The sequence below is a fragment of the Dendropsophus ebraccatus genome, chromosome 9 (assembly GCF_027789765.1).
Source record: "Dendropsophus ebraccatus isolate aDenEbr1 chromosome 9, aDenEbr1.pat, whole genome shotgun sequence".
NCBI classification, from domain to species: Eukaryota; Metazoa; Chordata; class Amphibia; order Anura; family Hylidae; genus Dendropsophus; species Dendropsophus ebraccatus.
The window spans coordinates 59,388,282-59,412,928 of record NC_091462.1 but is presented as its reverse complement, the minus strand read 5'-3'; the positions used below and the strand labels follow the sequence as shown (position 1 = coordinate 59,412,928).

At 41.6% G+C, this 24,647-nt stretch overlaps 1 protein-coding gene across 1 annotated transcript; it reads left to right on the top strand.

Annotated features, from left to right (window-relative positions):
- The first annotated feature begins 10,845 nt into the window (after window positions 1–10,845).
- Window positions 10,846–12,138, top strand: LOC138802127 (gamma-crystallin-3-like). Its single transcript, XM_069985281.1, has 2 exons — window positions 10,846–11,100; window positions 11,863–12,138. The coding sequence occupies exons 1-2, from the start codon at window positions 10,846–10,848 to the stop codon at window positions 12,136–12,138; spliced, it is 531 nt and encodes a 176-aa protein (XP_069841382.1).
- The last annotated feature ends 12,509 nt before the right edge of the window (window positions 12,139–24,647 follow it).

Below are 24,647 nucleotides of genomic sequence, written 5' to 3'. Positions count from 1 at the left end.
GCAACGTGGGGTGAATACGGACAACATGCTCTGGTTACAGACAATCTGGTATGGTTACAGGCAACCTGCTGTGGTTACGGACAATCTGGGGTGGTTGCGGACAATCTGGTGTGGTTGCGGACAATCTGGGGTGGTTGCGGACAATCTGGGGTGGTTACGGACAATCTGTGGTGGTTACGGACAATCTGGGGTGGTTACGGGCAACCTGCTGTGGTTACAGACAATCTAGGGTGGTTACAGGCAACCTGCTGTGGTTACGGGCAATGTGGGGTGGTTACGGACAATCTGGGGTGGTTACAGACAATCTGGGGTGGTTACAGGCAACCTGCTGTGGTTACGGATAAACTGAAGTGCTAATAGGTAATCTGAGGTGGGTACCTGTAATCTGGCGTGGTTACGGGCAATCTGGAGGGGGTCACTGGCAATTTGGGGTGGTTAAAGGCAAGGTGCAGTGTTCAGAGGCAAGGTGCGGTGGTCAGATGCAAGGTGCTGTGGTCATAGGCGACGTGCGGTGGTCATAGGCGACGTGCGGTGGTCAGAGGCGACGTGCGGTGGTCATAGGCGACGTGCGGTGGTCAGAGGCGACGTGCGGTGGTCATAGGCGACGTGCGGTGGTCAGAGGCGACGTGCGGTGGTCAGAGGCAAGGTGCGGTGGTCAGAGGCAACCTGCGGTGGTTGCGTGCAATCTGGGGGCTTACATGTAATCTGGCATGATTACGGGCAACCTGGGGTGGTTACGGGCAACCTGGGGGGGTTACAGACAATCTAGAATTGTTACGGATAGAGTGAAGTGCTTATAGCTAATCTGGGGTGGTTACATGTAATTTGGGGTGGTTACAGGCAATCTCGGGTGATTACGGACAATCTGGAGGGGGTCACTGGCAACGTGCGGTGGTTGCGGGCAACGTGTGGTGGTTACGGGCAACGTGCGGTGGTTACGGGCAACGTGCGGTGGTTATGGGCAACGTGCGGTGGTTACGGGTAATCTGGGGGGTTACGTGCAATCTGACGTGATTACGGACAACCTGGGGTGGTTATGGGCAACGTGCTTTGGTTACGGGCAACCTGCGGAGGTTACGGGTAATCTGGGGGGGGGGGGGGGGGGGGGTTAGGGGTAATTTGGGAGTAAACTGCAATTATTACTATAATAAAAAGTGTGTGTCTTATTTTTTTGTATGTTTGTCACTTTTTGTACTTTATACATTCATGTTCACTGTATTACTATGATTACTGTGATATTTTCTATCACAGTAATCATAGTTCAGTGACAGAGACCAAATTGGTCTCTGTCACTTTAAATTTTCAGAGCTTGGCTGGTTGTGGAGCGCATGCGCACTTCATAACCAGCCAGGACACGGAAGAGGAAGGAGCTCCAGGAGCAGGTGAGTATATGGGATAGGGGAGGGTGACTCGGGGACGGGGGTGACTGGGGGGGTGGGGGGCGACTTGGGGGGTGGGGGGGACATCACTTTTTATCCCCTGTCACCAATCATTCATGGTGACAGGGGATAAAAATTGCCGGCGGCACATGGCACAAGCGATCAGCGGTATATAGTATATACCGCTGATCGCTTGTACCGGGACCCCACAGGGGGGGTCCCGATGACTGCCCCATGCTCTCCGCTACCTCCGGTGGCGGAGAGCATGGGGCTTTCATTCATTTTTCTTTTTTGATCACTGTGAACAGACATTAGTCCAAGATGGCCGCCGCGGGAGGGGGGGTTAGTGACTGGGGCACTAGGGGGCTGATCTGGGGTCTGATTTTTACTTATTTCATCTGTGATTCACGGTGGGGGGAGATAAAATACAGCGGCGGCACCGGCCCATTAGTGACCGCCGTTTCGGCGGTCACTAAGGGGTTAATGGGGGTCAGCTGCGGAATCGCAGCTGATCCTCATTATCTCCGGTGCTGTACACAGATGAGAGCGGGATCGCTGTCCCTGCAGCGATCCCGTTCTCATCACAAAGCCCCCTCAAGTCAGGAACGTATATGTACATTCCTACTGCACGGAGCATGTGCAATAGGAACGTATATATACAGATGGCTGACGTGAAGGGGTTAAGAAGGCCTATCATAGAGCTTGCTCAAGTGATCGGACGATCCTGCTGGAAGACTCTATAGGTAAGAAAGAGACTAATAAGGTCATTAGATGCATCGGATCTTACGATGCAGATACTGTGGAGGTAAAAAGAATCCTTCAGAAACACTGGAGGATTCTTACATTGGATGAGGACCTGAAGGATGTGGTGGGCCAAAGGCCTAACATCACTTATCGGTGAGATAAGAACCTTAGGGATCTACTCGTCCACAGCCATCTTTCCAATAAGCGGATTGGCATTAATCCATCTATAGTTGGCTCGTTCCCTTGTGGGCATTGTGTCTTTTGTCAGTACATGCCTAAGACTAGTGATTTTGCGAACCCAGTGGATGGAAGAATTTATACCATTAGACAGTTTATAAACTGTTGTTCCAAGGGAGTGATATATGCCATAAAGTGTGGCTGTAATAAACTTTATGTCGGTAAGACGATTCAGGAGCTAAGGAGACGTTTGTCTAAACATCTAAGCTCAATCCGAACATGTCAAGACACACCCCTGTCGAGACATATACAGGCTTTTCATAAAGGTGACTATAGTCACCTAAGAATGTGGGGTATATGTCAGTTGTTTTTGGGTTCCCGTAAAGGTGACTTGGACAAGCTACTACTCCGTGAGGAAGCCAGATGGATCTTTCGGTTGCGTAGTCTTAGTCCTAATGGACTTAACGAAGGTTTTTCTTATGCCGCTTTTTTGTAGATTTATTTTTCAGCATTTAAATTAATTTATCTAATGTGATATCAGTTATACATTAGTAGATTTATGAGTTTTGTCTTTCCCTGGTCTTTTTTAATATTTGATTACTTATATGCTATGTCAGCTAATTTAAAGATTTTAGCGGGTTATTATGTATGAATTGTGTTATTGGTTTCATCATTGGGTTTCATTCTATCATTAGTTATATATATTCACCTACATCGTTTTATTTGTGGTTTACACATACTTACCTTTACTTGTTTATTTTGCCATATATTAAGTCATCCCCTTTTGTATTATTTGTTGTATATTTACTTTGTTTACTGTTCATATTCTTGGTAATTTATATAGCTATGTTCACATATCTATTCCATGTTGGCTTCTGAGTTGACGCGCATGCACGGAGTAACATACTGCTCGTATATCTGTTGTAGCACATGGAATATGGATAAGGCTCTGTTTTTAAGTTTGAGCGCATGAGCCCTTTGCTATTCGGCTAGTGAATTGGATACTTTGCGCAGGCGCATTTGTGTACAATATTGGTGTATTTTTTCCTTCTAAGTTTCGCGCGGTAGTGTTGTGAGAAGTTGTATTACTTCTAAGTTTGTGCGCCTGCGCCGAAAAGGATAGATGCGATAAAGTATTTCTCTTGAGACAAAGGAATGAGATGATGAAGTCTGCTCACCCGGTACTATTGGCCGTAAGTCTGCGCTTATGTCACTGGTTGGATCGGTTGGGAGTCATCTATTTGAGGTTCTTTTGTGGAGGTGGGTCTAGGTGATGATGTCACTACAGGTGTTTTGTATGTGAGTGGTCCCTCAACACGTCATTTATATGGATAGGTGTGTTATTCATCTGAGGATTTTAGGACAGACGTCCCGATAGGACACTATATATCCCCGCTTTTACTTGCTGATTGCTACGTAGCTTATTTAAGACCAAACGATGCCAGGGACACTGCCATTTGCCTTACACCTGAAGACTGTCGGTTTAGGAGTGAAACTAGTTGTGGAGGCGGTGTTCAGTTTTTAATTCTACTACCACAGTCCTATGTAGCTTAGGTAGTCTGCAGCTATCCTGAGTGTTATTTAGTACCACTGGCTAGTGGACTCGTAATAATGTTGTGGGGGTCTGTGGAGTAGTGTTTTTAACATCACAATCTCACAGTCTTTTATACATGATAAAATAAAAGTTACGTTTTACTTTCTATTCGGGGATATTCAGGCTCATTTGGGCTTTTGGCCCTCTGTGTTGCCAAGTTATGTGTTTATAAAAGGCTTAAATCCCCAATCAGTAAGGCACGTTTTCTTTCAGCTGCTTACAGTGTGGCACCCAAGGGGTTAAGGGAGGATGCATTGCATCCCCCTTAACCCTTTGGGTGCCATACTGAACAATCTTAAACCCTTGGGGGCCAGACTGTTGTCAGACTGCACCCATACCAGCAAGGAAGGAGTTAAGTGACCCCCCTTCCTTGCTGGGAGGGGTGCAGTGAAGGGGAGGGGGGGGAGTTACTCACGCTCCCAGGTCTTCTATCTTCTTTCTTCTTCGCCGGAGCCGGCACACTGAGCCCAGTGTGTCGGCTCCGGCAAATTCACACGGGCGGATCCGCAGCGGATACCGCCCCTGTGAATTCCAATATAATTACATACTGGCAGCGGGATTGTCATCCCGCTGCCAGTATGTAATTACCGGCCCCATTAACCCCCCGGGATAATACATTACCGGCAGTGCGATCCGGCTGCATCTGAGGCTCCCGGCTCCCGCGCAGCCAATCAGTGCACGGCCCTGCTGCAGTCACTGATTGGCTGCGCGGGACCTCCGGGAGCCTCAGATGCGGCTGGATCGCGCTGCCAGTAATGTATTATCCCGGGGGAGGTAATGGGGCTGGGAATTACATACTGGCAGCGGGATTGTCATCCCGCTGCCAGTATGTAATTACATTGGAATTCACAGGGGCGGTATCCGCTGCGGATCCGCCCGTGTGAATTTACCCGAGCCGGAGCCGACACACTGAGCTCAGTGTGCCGGCTCCGGCGAAGAAGAAAAAAGATAGAAGACCTGGGAGCGTGAGTGACCCCCCCCCCCCCTCCCCTGCTCCCAGCAAGGAAGGGGGGTCACTTAACCACTTCCTTGCTGGTATGGGTGCAGTCTGACAACAGTCTGGTTCCCAAGGGGTTAAGTGGGGACCCTTACTTAACCCCCTGGGGGCCAGATTGTTCACTATGGCACCCAAAGGGTTAAGGGGGATGCAATGCATCCTCCCTTAACCCCTTGGGTGCCACACTTTAAGCAGCAATCTGTAAAGATGCTGCATACTGTAAGGTGCAAAACACCGCTCACAACGATGGATATTGTGCTCCTGTTTGTGTGTTTTTTGCATGTTTCTCCCTTTTTGTTTTTCAGATATCGGTATCCAGTGGATTACGTTGGATTCGGTGGACTACGTCGATGACCAGCGGTTGTTTGGATTTTTAAAAATAAAATGGTCAATGAGGGGTGTGGGGGTGTTTTTATTTGAATAAAAATTTTTTCACTTGTGTCTTGTCTTTATTTCTTTACTTTATAGACTTAGTAGTGGAAGCCGTCTAATAGACGGAATCCATTACTAAGTCGGGGCTTAGTGTTAGCCGGTATAAAATGGCTAACACTAACCCCCCCATTATTACCCCAGTACCCAATGCCACCAGGGGTACTGGGAAGAGCCAAAATTGGCGATCCTGGACTGGGGCGGCAACAGGCTGGTAATATTTAGGCGTTTTTTTTTTTAATTATTTATTTATTTTAAAAAAAAAACCGAGTAGGGTTCCCCCTATTTTCATAACCAGCTGGGTTAAAAACCAAGCAACAGCAGCCTGGTAACACCAGGGTGGGAAGAGCCATTGGTTTAGGCCCTCCCCAGCCTAAATATTACCAGCCTGCTGCCGCCCCAGTCCAGGAGCGCCAATTTTGATGCTCCGGGACTACTGGCACCCGACTCTTCCCAGTACCCCTGGTGGCATTGGGTACTGGGGTAATAATGGGGGGTTAGTGTTAGCCATTTTATAACGGCTAACACTAGGCCCCGACTTAGTAATGGATTCCGTCTATTAGACAGCTTCCACTACTAAGTCTATAAAGTAAAGAAATAAAGACAAGACACAAGTGACGATTTTATTTAAAAAAAAGAAAATCCAAACAACCGCTGGTCATCATCGTAGTCCATCGAATCCGACGTAATCCACAGGATACCGATATCTGAAAAACAAAAAGGGAGAAACACACAAAAAACAAACAAACAGGAGCACAACACCCATCATTGTGAGCAGTGTTGTGCACCTTACAGTATGCAGCATCTTTACAGATCGCTGCTTACAGTTTGTCCCCAAAGGGGTTAAGGGAGGATGCATTGCATCCCCCTTAACCCCTTGGGGGCCAGACTGATGTCAGACTGCACCCATCCCAGCAAGGAAGGGGTTAAGGGACCCCCCTTCCTTGCTTGGATTGGTGCAGTGCTGGGGAGGGGGTGGGGAGAGCTGTATACTCACCCCCATGTGTCCTATTCGCTGGTCCGCAGCACAATGAAGTCACTGTGCTGCGGACCTGCTAATTATATGTATGCTCAGCCGATCAGCTGATCAGCTGAGCGCACATATGATTCAAAATGTTTCTTCTAATAATGCTATTGTGATAGCATAATTAGAAGAAACATTTGATGTTTCAATTAAAGTAAAGTATTAATTATGACAGAAAATAATGATGGGCGAATACTGTTCGATCGAATAGATATTTGATTGAAGAGTGAGATATTCGAATATACGATATTTGTACGAATATCCCACGAATATTCGATAAATAATCGATAAGCGTTCAAATCCCTCAGCTTCCGGTTTTATCCTCCAAATGGTCGAATAGATGTTTTTCACTAATCGAATACTTCCCATAGACTTTAATGGGATCGAATATTCGTACAAATATCTAATATTCGAATATCTCACTATTCGCTCATCGCTAACAGAAAACTCTATTGCCGGCAATATGAATTAACGGCTTTAATAGAGTTTCCTGTAATAATTAATATTTAATTAATAAAACACATTTTTGTTGTAATAAAATTAGTTTCGTTGTTCAATAATTTAATTTGAACGAATCCATACATTAAATATACTGTAGTAAACAAAATAAATATATATATAAATATACATTTATTTATATATGTATTTATTTTAACAGTATATTTAATTGCACAATGATGGAATCGTTTTAATTAAATTATTGAACAACGAAAGGGACTTTATTACAATGAAAATGTGTTCTATTAATTAAATATATTAACCATTAGAGGAGTCGGCATTATTGTCTATTTGCCGCCTATTTTTATTTTTTTTCACTATTTTTGCACTTTGATTTTTTCCACTTTTTTCATTGTAATAGCAACTGCAACTACACAAAACTATACCCTATCACACTCCCACTATTGTAGCTGCAATTATTCAGCCGTTATTGCAAGGTTCGTTTTCGGTTCGGTTTGTCAGAACCCGAACTTCAGGAAAGTTCGGGGGATCGAACCGAACCGAACTGTTCAAAAGTTCGCTCATCCCTAATTTTAATTTTTTAAATGCTGTCAAATAAAATAAAAGTTATGCAAGTTGTCTATCATTGTAATTATACTGACTTTAGGAACATATATAACATGTCAGTTTTACCATATAGTAAACGGTGTAAACACAAACCTCCCCAAATAAAAATTTTGTCATTGCATTGCAAAGTTGCATTGTAATTGTGGGTCTGTAGGTGAAAAAATACAAGCACTGTGGCCTTTTAAACACGAGGAGGAAAAAAATAAAACACAAAAATGAAAATTGTCTCAGACCTTAAAGGGTTAAAATTCTTGAGGATAAGATTGGATTTGTTATTTTGTTCAGAATGTTTATGTTTGTGTATTTTATTAATAAAAAATTTATAAAATATTTGAAAAATAAAATAAATCACACTTACCTATCACTATCCTGCCACTCTGTCTGATTATTCACCTGCTTCCGGGTCCTGGGCTGTGACATTGCAAGCCTGCACAGACACTGATTGGCTGGTTTGGGCCTGCAATGTCACAGCCCTTGGACTCAGAAGTGGCAAAACAGCTGATATGGCAGGATAGCAGCAGCTGCGCTAGATAGAGCCAGAGAGGTAAGTGTGATTTATTATTTTAAAACAACCCATCCCCGGCATATGCTAAAAAATGTCCCTTGCCCTGAGTACCCCTTTAATAATTTGAAAACAAGGGTATATTTGTGTAAACAAAAGAGGCTCTGCTCAAAACCCTGCCACCATCACAAAGTTTAAAGTGGTTTCCCGATTTAAACTTCACAGGATAGGAGACAAGTATGAGATTTTGGGAGGTGTGACCTTCTTGCCCGCCCCCCCGCAGCTCCATCCATTCTCTATGGAGTGCTGTACTTGGCTCTCTCCGGCAGCTCCATAGAGAACAAATGGAGCTACGGTTCACACGCCAACCCACAGCTCCATTCAAAACAAAGGAGTCGGGATGCAAAACTAGAGATCCCCAGGGGGGCACAGAGGTCAGCCCCCAAGCAATCTAATACTTGGCCCCTATCCTGTGGATGGGGGACATTTAAGCTTAAATAAAAACCCCCCTTTAAGAAATATTGTGATGCGAACACAGCCACATAGTAATATATTATGTAATAAAAATTCATCAGAGAATCATTTTAAATATTGTGTATGGGGAAACAATTTAAAAACAATTGAGAAAATCTGTGGCATAATAGATGTGTTACTGTCCAGCTCAGTTCTATTAGTTCGTATATGACAAACAGACAAAATTCAGAGTAAGCATTTGCAAACAATAGAATGCAAATCAGTCACATGAACTGCACAAAAGACCTATACATTTTCTATAGTGAACACATAAAAGGTCAGCTGGACACGCATTGTGCAGACATCAGCAGTCCACAAATATAAAAGGATTTGCCCTCCAACACAGAAACAGCTTAGAGCTCCTGTACTAGACGCCCAGGCAACATGGTCAAGGTCAGTTATGTTTATTTAAAAATGTGATGAACTAGAGAAATGTATGGGTTTTTTTTTTTTTTTTTTTCATGTCAAGAATAAATGTGTTTTTCTGTTGATACAATAGTTATATTCACTCACAATGAGCAAATGCCTGGATATTTCCAGGTGAAAATTGGTGAACCCTCCTCAGAAGATCACAATTATTGTGATTGATTTGCAGTATCATTAACATGTTGTTGATGATAAATTCTCCCCAATTTATCATTTGATTACTCTCTGCACTGCTATGGAGGAGGGAGAAAGCAGAGTAGAAGAAGTTGCTAAAATTTCATTACAATACAGGGAGGCATTACTGGAAGATGGATTTTCAGCAACCACCTTCTGCAGCCAACAAGGAAGAATGGCCACAGGAGAGTAGACACTAATTTTGCAGAATGTGTCCTCGATTGATCCTCATGGGCTGGTACATGTAGTATGATTGGCGCCCGCTTGTTTGGAGTTGATATTAATTACTACTATCTTAGAGAATGCGCATCTACATCTTTCTTGATGCAAATGCATTAAAGTCTTGTACCTACTTTGCACAACCTGTTCTTTATACTGTATCCTGTTGGTGGTAGAGATCATAAGTAAAAACTGAAAGAGTAACTGTCATTAAAATGTCACTTTTCATAAATAAATAATCAATAGTACAAGCGATTTTAAGAAACTCTGTAATAGGTTTTATTAAGCAAAAGTGTTCCCTTCTGCACTCAAAAAAACACTACACCTTGCAATCTTATCTCACCAAGCTCCTAAATAAGCTCTGACCTCCCTAACCTCTGAATGCAGTGTTTTTTTTGTGCCTAGGCAGTCTCCAAACTGTACAGCTGCTTCTCTGCACTCCCTGCTCACTCATCCCCCTCAGAACCCTCTCCCCCCCATCCATAGGTTAGAATGGACTCAAATCCATCTACACTTTGCTCCTCTGCAATGATGCCGACTTTGGATGATAATGCACAGATAAGAAGTTGCGGTTGGGGGGGGGGGGGGGGGGCAGGGCTGCAAAACAGCTTTTTTTAGTTCAAAAAGAGGCTTTTTTTGCCTAATAAAATCTATAACAGAGTTTCTTAAATCAATTGTCCTATCGATTTCTGCAAAAAAAAAAAAAAAATGACAGTTACACTTGAAGGATAATGGAAAGAGCCAGAGAAGAACAGAGTTGCAGTAAAGATGAGCCATGTAATTGTTTGCTATGGGCAGTTTACATTAGTGAATATTTTACACCATTTGATAAGTTTTCCCCTATAAAATACAATAAAATAATATAAAATTATAAGCATAATTTTTACGTCAAAATTTTTTTTTATGTGAAAATTGACTGACAGTGCATACAAAATATAGAATAAACACATCCCAAGATTCAAAAAGCACTGCCTTTCAATCATCAGACCCTATTAAGCTTCCACTGTCATACGGCATCTGATGTGGTAATAAGGAAAACCCTCAGTGTTGCTCTGCTGCAGATCCATGTACAATCCATGTAATGTGAAATGAAGAGAAAAGACAGCAGCCAAAACATGTAGGTTTATTTTTTTGGTCTGGGACACCAGTTTACAGGCAAACAACATGAGGCGGGTCCGTCCCAATAAGTCAATTGCCATTTCAAGTCTGAAAGCTTTTTCCAGCCAAGTGGTACCCTAGCCTGGAAGAAGGGCGCAAGTGCGAAACAGATCTTACCTCAGTGGAACACATTGACAATCATGCCGCCTAAAGTCGTTTAGAACCAAATCCACTGTGACGGGTGGAGAATTTCTCTGTATTCCAACTTCATCTTATTTCAGAGATGTTGACCCATTGAGCCAATTTTTCCCCAAGTTTTCATAGGAGATATTTGCTTCTAGTAGAGTCAATGGTTTATGTCCCTTCATTAATTAAAGGTCTGACAGAAAATGTGACATGTTTTTTATCTGTATGGCCAACTAAATAAAACTGTGTATTTTATATACATGTGTATTTTTATATATGTACTTTAAAATGTATCCAAGATATTAGTGAGAAAAAATTATGTTTCTACAGATTATCTTTTATGAAGATAGAAATTTCCAGGGTCGCTCTTATGAGTGCAACTCTGACTCCTCTGATCTGTCTTCATACTTCAATCGTTGTAATTCCATCCGAGTGGAGAATGGAAACTGGATTCTGTATGAGCAGCCCAACTACCGTGGGCACCAGTACTTCTTAAGGAAAGGAGAATATCCTGACTTCCAGCAATGGATGGGTTTCAATGATTCCATCAGATCCTGCCGCTTAACTCCACAGGTACATAATATGAATATTTTTAAACCAGTTAATTTAATCATATATTTTTTAAATAACGTTTGTTTCTTTTTGCAACTTTTACATGCAGTGAACAACATGACTTTAAATACAGTAACAACATATTGTGAAACAGAGTGGTGTCTTTCAGCAGTAACTGTCATTTAAAACATCCCTGCAGAAATCCATTATACATAGTAAATATAAGAAACTGTAATAGGTTTGATTAGGCAAAAGGGCTTCTTTCTGTACTCACATTGCTGTTAACTACATTCACACATTTCTTACATGTTCTTTATCAAGAAAAAGCAATCTACATCAAAGAGAAGCAAAGTGAAGATAGGTTTTGCACTGCCTATTGGAGGGTTAAGGGGCCAAATGGAATGAGTGAGCAGGAAGAAGAGAGAGGCAGCCTGTTCAATGTGTAGACCTTGTTTCCACATAAAATATTGGATTCACATGTTGCTCACTGCTGGTCTGGAACCATCTGAAGGTTTGCTACAGTGAAGAAGGATTGCAGGGTATTTTTTGTACTGACTTTATAGTGCATAGGAGGAAGTACAAAGGCTAGTCTGTATCCACACTGTATGCATAGGAAAAGCAGACAGAGGCATACAGGTCAGTAACCAGAGGGAAACATAGTATATACTAGTGATAAAATGGCCAGATAAAGTCCTGCTCCTCATATACATATACAAGACAGCGTATGCTAAAAAGTCATCTGAAATGACAGTTGCATATTTTCATCTGTCGTTTTAATTTCAGCATCGTGGACCATATAGATTGAGGGTGTATGAAAAGGAAGACTTTAAAGGTCAGATGATGGAGTTCACTGAAGATTGTCCTCACGTCTATGAGCAATTCCGCTACAATGATATTCACTCCTGCCAGGTTCATGATGGATACTGGATGTTCTATGAAGAGCCCAACTACAGGGGACGTCAGTATTACCTGAGACCTGGAGAGTACAGAAGATACACTGAGTGGGGAGCCTCTAATCCAAGAATTGGTTCCTTTAGACGAGTACAGCACCTGTACTAAGAATAACATTATTGTAATTACATCCTGTAAAAGACAATAAAATTTATAGTATCAGTAATTTGCGTTTTTTTTATTTATTTAATGTTCAATTTTATTTACATGTATAATATGTTTGCAGTACTGAATAAAAATTGGTGAAACAAAATACTTACCACCCCAATGTGATTAAAGGGCAACTATAATGTTTAGCAGGCGGCAGGATACGCTCTAAAAAATATAACTTAAATTCTATAAAAGTATTCATTTATTTTTACCAAAATCAGGAGAAGATAAGAGTTTAAAAGGGCTATACACCTAAGAGCTAAATAATGAAATGCTAGCCGCTCTTACTCACAAAGTCCTCCTGAGTATTTTGAGCCATCTCCTGTCTTTCTAGATGCTGCAATTCCAGAGTTACAGGTTTTTCTAAAAGCCAATCTATATCCAAGATGGAGCCACCAGGAAACTACATTTCCCATCATGCATCTTCCTCATTGAACCGTTTGTGTACTGACCCCCTTAGCTTTCTTTTCGGCCCACTGCTGTCATTTCTATTGCACAGTAAATGGAGGACTGTTTTTTTTTTTTTTTTTTACAGATTTTGCATCACACCCAGTGTGTATTCCATACTAGCTGATGATGTAGCAGAGCTGACGCGCATGATGTAGCTATGTGCTGCATAATGGGGATCTGTTTACTGGGGTTGGGGGTGTAGTGTAGGTTTACATATCTGCTTGCTGACTGTGAGTGAAAACATTCTAGTTCCATCAAGCCTTTAAAAACATCCATAACACTTACAATATACAGAGCTGTGACATAAAGACAGGTACATATGCCTGCATTCACTGACAGAAAGCAGAGATATAACTATAAATTTTCATATTACAGAGACCTAGGCTCATAGACACATGTAAGTCAATGAAAGCAGCACATTCACTAGCAGTGAACTGGTGCAGATGATGCAGATAATGTCTCCTGGGGGCCAGGTTACCAAGTCAATAGACAGCTAACCCAGCCCCCAGAGAGGAGATCACATGTCCTGTGTTTACAGAGGGAGGGGGAAAGTGGGAGGAGATAAATAAAAAAGACATCCACATCCATTAAGAATGAGAATAAAAAAAAGGGAAAGGGTGCAAGATAAGTTATACATGTATATTACACATAGGGTAATGTTGGGAAGGGGGATGGTTTAGAATATTGTTTTTGTTACCCAGATAACCCCTTTACCAGTTTCAACTATTTGACACTAGTTAGTGTACCATGTACTAAGGATCTTTAAATATATATATATATATATATATATATATATATATATATATATATATACACATATACACTATCGTTCAAAAGTTTGGGGTCACTTAAACAATTTAGTGTTTTCCATGAAAAGTCACACTTATTCACCACCATACGTTGTGAAAGGAATAGAAAATAGAGTCAAGACATTGACAAGGTTAGAAATAATGATTTGTATTTGAAATAACATTGTTTTTACATCAAACTTTGCTTTCGTCAAAGAATCCACCTTTTGCAGCAATTCCAGCATTGCACACCTTTGGCATTCTAGCTATTAATCTGTAGAGGTAAACTAGAGAAATTGCACCCCACGCTTCTAGAAGCAGCTCCCACAAGTTGGATTGGTTGGATGGGCACTTCTGGCGTACCATACGGTCAAGCTGCTGCCACAACAGCTCAATGGGGTTCAGATCTGGTGACTGCGCTGGCCACTCCATTACCGATAGAATACCAGCTGCCTGCTTCTGCTGTAAATAGTTCTTGCACAATTTGGAGGTGTGTTTAGGGTCATTGTCCTGTTGTAGGATGAAATTGGCTCCAATCAAGCGCTGTCCACTGGGTATGGTATGGAGTTGCAAAATTGAGTGATAGCCTTCCTTAGTCAGAATCCCTTTTCACCTTACCAGCACCAAAGCAACCCCAGACTATCACATTACCTCCACCATGCTTAACAGATGGCGTCAGGCATTCTTCCAGCATCTTTTCATTTGTTCTGTGTCTCACAAACATTCGTCTTTGTGATCCAAACACCTCAAACTTGGATTCATCCGCCCACAACACTTTTTTCCAGTCTTCCTCTGTCAAATGTCTGTGTTCTTTTGCCCATCTTAATCTTTTTCTTTTATTGGCCAGTCTCAGATATGGCTTTTTCTTTGCCACTCTGCCCTGAAGGCCAAAATCCTGCATCCGCCTCTTCACTGTAGATGTTGACACTGGTGTTTTGCGGGTATTTAATGAAGATGCCAGTTGGGGACCTGTTTCTCAAACTAGAGACTCTAATGTGCTTATCTTCTTGCTTAGTTGTGCAACGCGGCCTCCCACTTCTTTTTCTACTCTGGTTAGAGCCTGTTTGTGCTGTCCTCTGAAGGGAGTAGTACACACCGTTGTAGGAAATCTTCAATTTCTTAGCAATTTCTCGCATGGAATAGCCTTCATTTCTAAGAACAAGAATAGACTGTCGAGTTTCAGATGAAAGTTCCCCTTTTCTGGCCATTTTGAGTGTTTAATTGACCCCACAAATGTGATGCTTCAGAAACACAATTTGCTCAAAGGAACGTCAGTTTTGTAGCTTCTGTAACGAGCTAGACTTTTTTCAGATGTGTGAACATGATTGCACAAGTGTTTTCTAATCATCAATTAGCCTTCTGAGCCAATGAGCAAACGCATTGTACCATTAGAACACTGGAGTGATAGTTGCTGGAAATGGGCCTCTATACACCTATGTAGATATTGCACCAAAAACCAGACATTTGCAGCTAGAATAGTCATTTACCACATTAGCAATGTATAGAGTGTATTTGTTTAAAGTTAGGACTAGTTAAAAGTTATCTTCATTGATAAGTACAGTGCTTTTCCTTAAAAAATAAGGACATTTCAATATGACCCCAAACTTTTGAACGGTAGTGTGTATATATATATATATATATATATATATATATATATATATATAGTGGTGCCTTTGATTACTAGCATAAATTGTTCTGGTACCATGCTTGTAATCCAAATCCACTCTTAAACCAAAGCAAATTTTACCATAAGAAATGACTGAAATGCAGACAATTGGTTCCACACCCCAAAATTAATGATTTTTTATTCTGAATAACATGTAGAACAGGTGAAACAAACAATGAGAAACAGCTGAATATGTTATATTATAAGTTACTGTACAGTACAGCAATCAGCATATGGAGTATAGTGTATAGTAAGTGCATAAACCTGAAAAAACAGCAGAAGTTTGTAGATACAGGATAGAACTGCAGATCCCCATACTGCAGTAGTGTAGTACAACAGGCTAGCATAAAGAAGCAGGGCTGCTGTCAGAGGTCTGTGTGGTCACATGACAACAATGGGGGAGGGGGGGTGTTCAGCATGGACCAATCAGGAAGTTAAAATCACAGAGCTGTGCAGGAGGACAGTGACAGAAACACACTACTCTATACAGCAGTGTGAATGGCTGAGTGTGAGTGCAGGCACAATATATCAGCAGTGTGTATAGCTGAGTGTAAGTGCAGGCACATTATAGCTGCAGTGTGTATAGCTAAGTGTGAGTGCAGGAACATTATAGCAGGAATGGAAAGGATGGGATACACAAGGTCTGAAAGAGACTGCAGGGAGCATGAAGGAATGAGCAGGGTATATGTGGGCACTGTATAGCAGCACTCTCTGTCCGGGGAGAGAGGGGTTACTGCTATGATGGGATTACCTATACAGCCTTGTCCACTGATGCAAGCCCCAGCCTGAAGTGGATCTGCAATAATTTGGAAGGTGAGGGAGACTTCCTGGGTTAGAATACAGTGCTGTAAACCCCTCTATGCAGACCATGCCTCTCCCCCACTCTCCGTCTTACCTAGTACAGGAAGTTCTTAAACCAAAGCAAAGCTCTTAAACCAAGTCACAATTTTTAAAATCTTTGAGCTCTTCTTGCAAAATGCTTTTAATCCAAGTTACTCTTAAACCAATGTACCACTGTGTATAAGTATATATACATTTGTGAAGTTAATTGAGAAGAAAATGAATTTTTATTTTATATTTTTACAATGGGTAAATGATACATTTTGAGTACCTTCCAAATGACCCATCTCTCTAGAACACAATGAATTAATCATACATCAATGTACACAAATATGTAACACAGGTTCCATGCTAGGCCCAGCCTTAGGGACTTTAGTATACTACAAGTTCCCCCTCTTGAAATAGGCCATCCTCTTTGACTGGCTGGGTCGAGGATGGATCCTGGAACCTAACATATTCGTATAAATAAAATACATTAAAACTAAATACTAATAACAATGGGTGTAACATTATCTCTCAAATGCAACACATACAGTATGCCTCACATACAATATGACAGCAGCATAGGTGAATATTCACAAATATAGTATAATAAGCATATATATCACAATAAAAAGAAATATAACATATAAAGTAGGATGGGCTTTTGCCCCCTGAGAAACACTATTTAAGTTTTTTATAAGGCACTTGTACCAGCATCAATTATAATACAGAGTACCACTTTAACTTTTATTAGTCACTTAACACAGCGTCCATATTACAGTTTTCCTATAAATACTTGTAAACAAAAGAGTCTGGTGACTGCTGTAGTGGTGACGAGATAAAATAAGACTTCTTTCACTGGAAATCTGTACAGTGTCCTTTCAATAACAAGACCCTTTTTCTAAATAGAGATCCTCTAGCACATTGTAAGGGCCCTTTTACACAGAAAGATTATCTGACAGATTATCTGCCAAAGATTTGAAGCCAAAGCCAGGACTGGATTTGAAAAGAGGAGAAATCCCAGGCTTTTATGTATGACCTGATCTCTGTTTATAGTCTGTTCCTGGTTTTGGCTTCAAATCTTTGGCAGATAATCTGTCAGATAATCTTTCTGTGTAAAAGGACCCTTAGTAGCGTCCATTAGAATCGCCACATAAAATAGTCACCAAACATCATCCTTTATAAAAGATTGAAACAAGACTAACCCCCTCCTATAACAATAGGCTGTTTTTTTGGAATGTTACATGTTGCCAACAGAGCACAACTTTGGGCCTACATAACGTAAAACAGAACTGCCCAAAGGGTGCATACAACTGAGGCTCTATGAACGTCCCTAATTAGCAAAATGCTGATACAAGGACAAGGCTAGGATAGGCTCAACCTTTGGCCTCCAATACTCACTTAAAAGACTCTATGGCTTAAAGGTTGAGCTGTTAAGGTGGAAATGTCCACTGTGCGCATGGTTTGTGCTCCTGGGAGTTTGCTTGGCGGGAGTGGTCTCAGGTGCAGGAAATTAGGCATGTCAACCTGGGTTTGAGATGGGTGCTGGGGATCTTCTTCCGACTCCATGGAGAAAGAGGAAGGCTCCGATGGAAACACACCCGGCTGGGTGATTGTGGCAGCCCACCATCAACGCGGCCATCACAAAGGAGTGTACTCCACCTCCTCAACAGGTTCTAGGTTATGCATGAATAGAAGGTAGTCTGTTTTGGTACGGACATGATGGAAATCCCTTAGAAGGTCAAATCTCTTGTACTTGTCGAACTCCTGGGCAGTGGCTAGCCTATGATCAGGAAACGCTTCACCTGGGTCTAGGTTCTCTAGATGTCTCCTGCCTTTAAAAGTTTGCTCATATCCCATTTTTAAAACTACACACTGCAGGTGTTTGACTAACGTTTAAACATTAAGACAAGAAAATGCAAATTTTAATTTAAAATAATAAACTAATTTAACTAAAATAATAAAAAAATGTCCAGTAAAATTCAATTTTGGCTCAACAGTTCTCATTTTCAGAAAAAAACAAAGGGTATACTGAAAATATCCCAAAACTTGTTACAGTGTATAGTAGAGTAAAAATCATATGGTTTTATATCAATACATTATTGAAAATAGTTATCATAAAGGGAATGTATATATAAGGGTTAACTGTGTTCTTACGTTGCTTTTTACTAGTTAGTTTTAAGGGACTATTGTTGTCTGGGTTTCTCTTCTTGTCTAAGCGTCCTATTCCACGGGCCGATGGGGGTCCGAGCAATAATGTAAATGAGCGCAAATGTGCTAGATCGGAGCTCGTTTACTGGGCCTATTCCACGGCCCGATAATCGTTTAGCGAGGGCTGCAGGGACATCGTTGCTGATGTCCTTGCAACCCTTGTTTTAACCCCTTCCCGCATGAGGGTGTAACTGTACATCCTCATGCAGCTGGGGGAGTTAAGAGGGGGGGCGCGCGGCGACCCCGCTCTGAACCGCCGCGATCTCGGGTGCTGCTTATAGCCCCGGACCGCGGCAATTAGCCGACATGCTCAGATCACCGTGCCCGCTAATAAGCATTTGAAATGGAGCTGTCAAAGCCAACAGCTGCATTTAAAATGCTGCTTGGCCACTTCCCTGGTGTCTAGTGGGGGGGATTGCCCCCCCCCCCCCCCCCCCGGAACATGGTCTCAGAGGAGCGATCCGCTCATCTGAGTCCGGCCAGGGTCTGCGCCGTAATGGCGCTGATCCCAGCTCGGCATTCTACTGCTTTCGGCAATAGAGTGCCTATCTCATGGATCTATGCTATCTCCATGAGAGACCAGAGCAGGCATACTAGAAGTCTCCCAGGGGGAGAGTAAATGTTTTTTTTTAAATAAATAAACAGTAAATGTTTTTTTTTTTAAATAAATAAATAAAAAACATGTTTGGTATTGCCGCGTGCATAATTGTCCAAACTATTAAATTATCACATTTTGGATCTCTCACTGTAAACGGCGTAAGCGTAAAAAATTTCCAAAGTGCAAAATTGTGCATTTTTGGTGGCATCAAATCCAGAAAAATTGCAATAAAAAGCGATCAAAAAGTCGCATATGCACATTCAAGGTACCGATAGAAAGTAAACATCATGGCGCAAAAAATGACACCTCACACAGCTCCATAGACCAAAGGATAAAAGCGCTATAAGCATGTTAATAGAGCGATTTTAAAGGAACATTGATTTATTAAAAAGGTTTTAATTTTTTTCAAAAGCCATCAAATAAAATAAAAGTTATGCATGTTACATATCATTGTAATTGTAACAACTTGAGAAACATGATTAACAAGTCAGTTTTACAATAGAGCAAATAGCGTAAATACAAATACTCCCCAAATTTAAAAAACACATTTTTTTTTCTCAATTTCATCACACATTAAATTTTTTTCTGGTTTTGCAGTGTATTTTATGCAAAAGTTAAGCTTGACATTGCAAAGTACAGTTAGTGGCGCAAAAAATAAGAGCACATGTGGATCTGCAGGTGAAAAAATGAGAATGCTATGGCCTTTTAAACACGAGGAGGAAAAAACAAAATACTTACCTAAACATGTTGCAGGGCTTCTCCTGTGCTCCTTCTTCCTCCCGTTCCCGTGCGTAGCAGAAGCTACGGTGCAGCCTGTCTGAGCTGACAGACCGCTCAGCCAATCACTGGCCATGACGGTTCTTGCCAGTGAATGACTGAGAAATCTGTCACAGGCCGCTACGAAGCTGCTGCTGCGCACGGGATCGGGAGGAAGAAGGAATGCAAGAGAAGCCCTGCAACATGCTAGGTAAAGTATGGTGCTTTTCAAATCAAAGATGTCTGCAAAGACTGCACAAAAAGGAGCTAACAAAACTTCCCCTAAACAAAAAATGGAAGGTGCTAAGATTGATAAATATTTAAAAACTACTCGGGTAGGGAAGAGGGGATGCGGGAAGGACAGACTATCCCTTTCGGCTGACGATGGTACTCCGGGCTCCAGAATGATAGCATTTGGGGATACCCTGTCGGGTGAGGAGCTGGAACCACAACCAGAACTGGAGGAAATTCTTAGCGAGGTACAAAAATCCACAAAAGCCATATCTGATTTATCCACCCAGCTTTCCCATCTCGCTGCAGATATATCTTTGATAAGAGACTTAACAAGGTCAGAGACAGGGTAAGGGTTATAGAGAAGCATTTTACTGGGGTGGACCAAGTGGACCATGGGAAACTGGGGGGAGGGAGTGAACTGGTGGGACTACTATTTTTATTTTATTTTTATTTTTTTATTTTTTTCTCTTTTTTTTAAGGTATGGTGGGCATACTGACATGGAACGTAAAAGGACTGGGAGACCCTATTAAGAGAATAAGCATCTTTGATAGGATTAACAAATTTTTGCCGGCAATAGTTTTGCTTACTAGAAACCCACCTTACTACTGATACGTTAAGTAGAATTTCCAGGCGGTGGACTTCCCTCAAGTTCCTCTCAGTATGTTCGGCGTATTCAGCAGGGGTTTCTATTTTGGTACATAGCAAGGTGGATTTGGAGGTATTCCATGTTAAATCGGATGAGGGCGTTTTATTTTTTTATTTTGTAAGTTAGAAGGTAGAGTTATAATTCAAGCCTTTGTGTATATTCCCCCTCCCCTTTCACTAGAAGTTCTTAGAGAATTATGTAAATTCACTCTTAAAAAATAGTACTCCGCACTTTATATATCTGGCGATTTTAATTGCATCATGGAAACCAGAGATAGGAGAGGAACTGGGAATAGTCCCCCTGTTGTTACCACCCAATTAAGTAGATTTTGTGAAGAAGGGGGGTGGTATGATGTTTGGCGATGGAAGAACCCCAATAAGGACTTTTTTTCATGTTTTAGTTCATCATACGATTCGGCCTCTCGCATTGATCTCCTTCTTAGCGATTTAGCAAGATTAAGATCGGTACGCAAGGTGGCATATTCCCCTAAATCTATCTCTGACCACACGCCTATAGTTTGGGAAATAGATGGGATAACAGTAGAAAGGAAGGTTCCAAGACAGTTTGCTCTAAACCCTCAATGGTTAAGTAATGATGAGAGAATCGTTAATATAATCCAGGAGTTCATGAGACTGAATGAGGGTTCAGCAAGCTCCCAGATTGTTTGGGACTTGTTTAAAGAAGCAGTTCACTTTTTATTTTTTTCGTCCCCCCGGGTAGCCGCTGTCAAGTATACTTACAGAAGATGATCGGTGTCCCGTTCCCGTCGGTCAGTTCCGTCCCGCGGTGCCGTTCACATCGGGCGCGCGCTCACTTCCGCCAGCTGCTGCGAGTCCTCTTCTCTGCCCAGTGATTATACGCCGGAAATCACTCGCTTCCATGCATTCTCTATGGAAGCGCGTGACTTCCGGCGTTCAAATGGAGAGAATGGAGAGAAGAGGAGTCACAGCGCCGGCGGAAGTGAGCGCGCGCCCGATGTGAACGGCACCGCGGGACGGAACTGACCGACGGGAACGGGACACCGATCATCTTCTGTAAGTATACTTGACAGCGGCTAACCGGGGGGGCGAAAAAAATAAAAAGTGAACTGCTTCTTTATCAGAGGGGTATATATAAAAGAAATCTGCCAAAAAAAAGAAAGAGTTTAAGCAAAGAGAAACGCAGCTGGAACAGAATATTACTAAGGAAAGAGAGAAATACTCCCCAAGTACCTAAAGTCACTCAAATGGGCTCAGGAGGAGTATAAGACTTATTTAGAGGAAAAAGCACATAATAAAGCATTCTTCTGGGTCCAGAAGAGGCATCGGGAAGGCGACAGGCCTGAGCGAATGCTTGCTAACATAGTGAAATCGCAAAGGGAATGCAATGACATTCGAGCAATTAGAACAGATTCGGGAAAACAGTTAGGAATGAGGAAGAGTTAAGGGAAGAATTCAGAAAGTTCTATTTGTCTCTTTATTCTTCTGGTCCCAGGTCCGGCGATACAAAGGATGATGTGTTAGACAGTGTTTCACTTCCCTGTTTAACAGAGGATCAAAAAGCAGCCCTGGATGCACCTATAGAACTTCATGAACTGGAGGAGGCATTATCCTACATATCAGGAAATTTGGCTCCAGGCCCAAACGGATTGCCATATGAATTCTATAGAAGATTCTCAAAGACGCTGCTGCCCATTCTGTTAGGGGTTCTAAATAAATCCTGTTTAGAGGGGTCATTGCCAAAATCTATAGAAGAAGCTAGAATTATGCTTATTCGGAAGAAGGGTTAAGACCCCATGGAAATAGAAGCGCATCTCCCTATTTCCTTACTTAATACGGATTAAAAAAATTTACTCTAGGTTGCTTGCCCGGTGGTTATCACCTGTACTCCAAGATCTCATCTCATTAGACCAAAGTGGCTTCATGCCGAATAGAACAGTTTTTCATAACATTAAAAGAGCTTTAATTAATCTCCAGGTGGGCGACGGGGAAATAGGGTGATTGTGGCCTTGGATGCTTCCGATGGCCATATCTATGGAGGGCAATGGGTAAGTTTGGTATGGGCCAGCAGTTTCTGGACAAGGTCCAGTTACTTTATAGAAATCCCCGAGCCAGCTTGGTTATCAATGGAACATCATCTGAACCCTTTATTATTGCTAGAGGTACACGAAAGGGTTGCCCCCTCTCTCCTGTTTTGTTTATATGTGGAACCCCTTGTAGAATGGGTATGATCTTGTTGTCAATTTGAGGGCTTTAGCATTAGAGGTCCTAGGGAGAAAATAATGTTATATGCCGACGACTTGCTCCTCTTTGTCTCCAGCCCTGAAACTAAAAATTGCCAATTATAATAGAAGGGTTCCAGAAGTATGATGGACCTATGGGGCTGGAGATAAACTGGACCAAGTCATCTGTATTATTCCTGGATAGGGATTTGGAGGGGTTCGTAGGGAACTTAAAGGTTCTTTCCAAAGAAGGAGCATTAGAATATTTAAGTGTGTTGGTAACATGCGATCCGGTAAAATATATTGAAAAGAATATTCAACCTCTGATTAAAAATTGGAGTGTAAGATAAAAATCAGGGATCAATTGCCTTTATCCATGTCGGGGAGAATCTCCTTAATTAAAATGATAATACTTCCACAATTTTTTTTTTTTTTTATGTGCTTCTCCGACATGGATTGGGGAAAAATGGTTTAAAAGAATAGAACAGATGTTGAATAGACTCATTTGGGGATGCAAAAGTCAGGCAGAAATATTCCCATTTCTGTCCTAATGCTGGAGTGGGTGGTCTCTCCATCCCTGATTTCAGGGTTTACTATCTGGCGGTAAAGCTGGCTTAATTGATTTCCCAAAAGGATTCAGATTGGCAGAAGCTTTCGCCCCTAGGAGAAGGGGAGGAAGATGTATTTGTAAGGTTAGAGTCTGGTGGATGGAAATTTAGGAGCACTCATAAAGACTGTTTGGGATCACATATAGAGATGAGCGAACTTTTCAACAATTCATTCTGACCGTACTTTCGGATTTTTTTTAAAAGTTCGGTCCGACCGAATTTCGGATTTCTTCAGATTTCATAGTTTAAAGCATCTATATGATACGGGGTAGTGTATTTGGTTGAATTTAGGGCTCTACATGTCAGTAACATCGTTATCTTTTCAATATCTCAAAGTAATTTTTTTTTTTTTAGACTTCAATAGTCACCATTACAGGGTCTATGCAGGAAATTCACCATTACAGGCTCTTTGCAGGAAAAAGGTCACAAATGGATAACACGTATGTGATAGACACTATCACAAGGGTCCAACTATAGGAATTGTCTATCTGTATAGCACTTTGTTTTAGAGTTTTATGCTACACACATGCACCAGGTATATTTGTCTCTCAGGATAACACGTATGTGATAGACACTATCGCAAGGATCTATAGGACTTGTCTATCTGCAGAGCACGTTTTTGTTCTGTGCACCCTTTGCTCTCCTATGCCTAATCTATTTATCTTTCGCCCTCTCTATATTTCTCTTTCAATCACTATATGTTTCTCCTATCCGCTTTCCTAATCTTTTGGTCTTTGCTTTTCTACAATATCTTCTCAGTAGTCAGTAGTACAGCAGCACCAGCAGCGTTTTGACAATGACGAGCTCTGTGCACTGCTAGTCTTCTTCCTCTCTCTCTCTCTCTCTGCAGACTGCGTCGTGCGGTCATGTGACCGCTCCTATTAAAGCAATACCTACGTCACAAGGGGGGTGGGCTACTGCAAGATCCCTGCTGATTGGATGTGTTCCGGGCATCATGGGAAAGCGCTTTTCCAGCCCGGAACACTTCCTGCTTTCTAAAATAGTGGCTGCCATTTTAGAAAGCAAGAGAAAAAAAAATCACAGCAAAATTTCAAAGGCCCTCTAACATCCTAAAAAGTAAAAAAGTTCACCAAATGACGTCACCATAAAGTAGACATGTTTTAGATGTTGCAGTAATAATTAGTTCATGTGACATAACTATTTTTCTCAAAAAAAGAGAATTTTGAATATAAAGGATTGTAAATTTTTAAAATTTTTGTGCAAATGTTGTTTTTTTACAAAAAAAACTACTGAGTGTATCAACCAAAGTATACCACAAACATAAAGAGGAATATGTCACAAAAAAACAATCTTAGAATAACCGCGATAGTGAAAAGCATTGCAAAATTATAACTACATAAAGAGAGACAGGTCAGATTTGAAAAATAGGCTGAAGAGGCAAGGGGTTAACAGGAATAGGATGTAGCTTTTGCGGGCTCTCCAACACGGCCATACTTTCTTTTTGAGTATTACCTATGTGAAAAGAC

Bases quoted from the DNA above. Each gene is read 5' to 3' on its own strand.
- LOC138802127 (XM_069985281.1), top strand. From the start codon at position 10,846: ATGTTTCTACAGATTATCTTTTATGAAGATAGAAATTTCCAGGGTCGC. The intron at 11,101-11,862 runs GTACATAATATG...TTTTAATTTCAG, and splicing joins CCTGCCGCTTAACTCCACAG to CATCGTGGACCATATAGATT.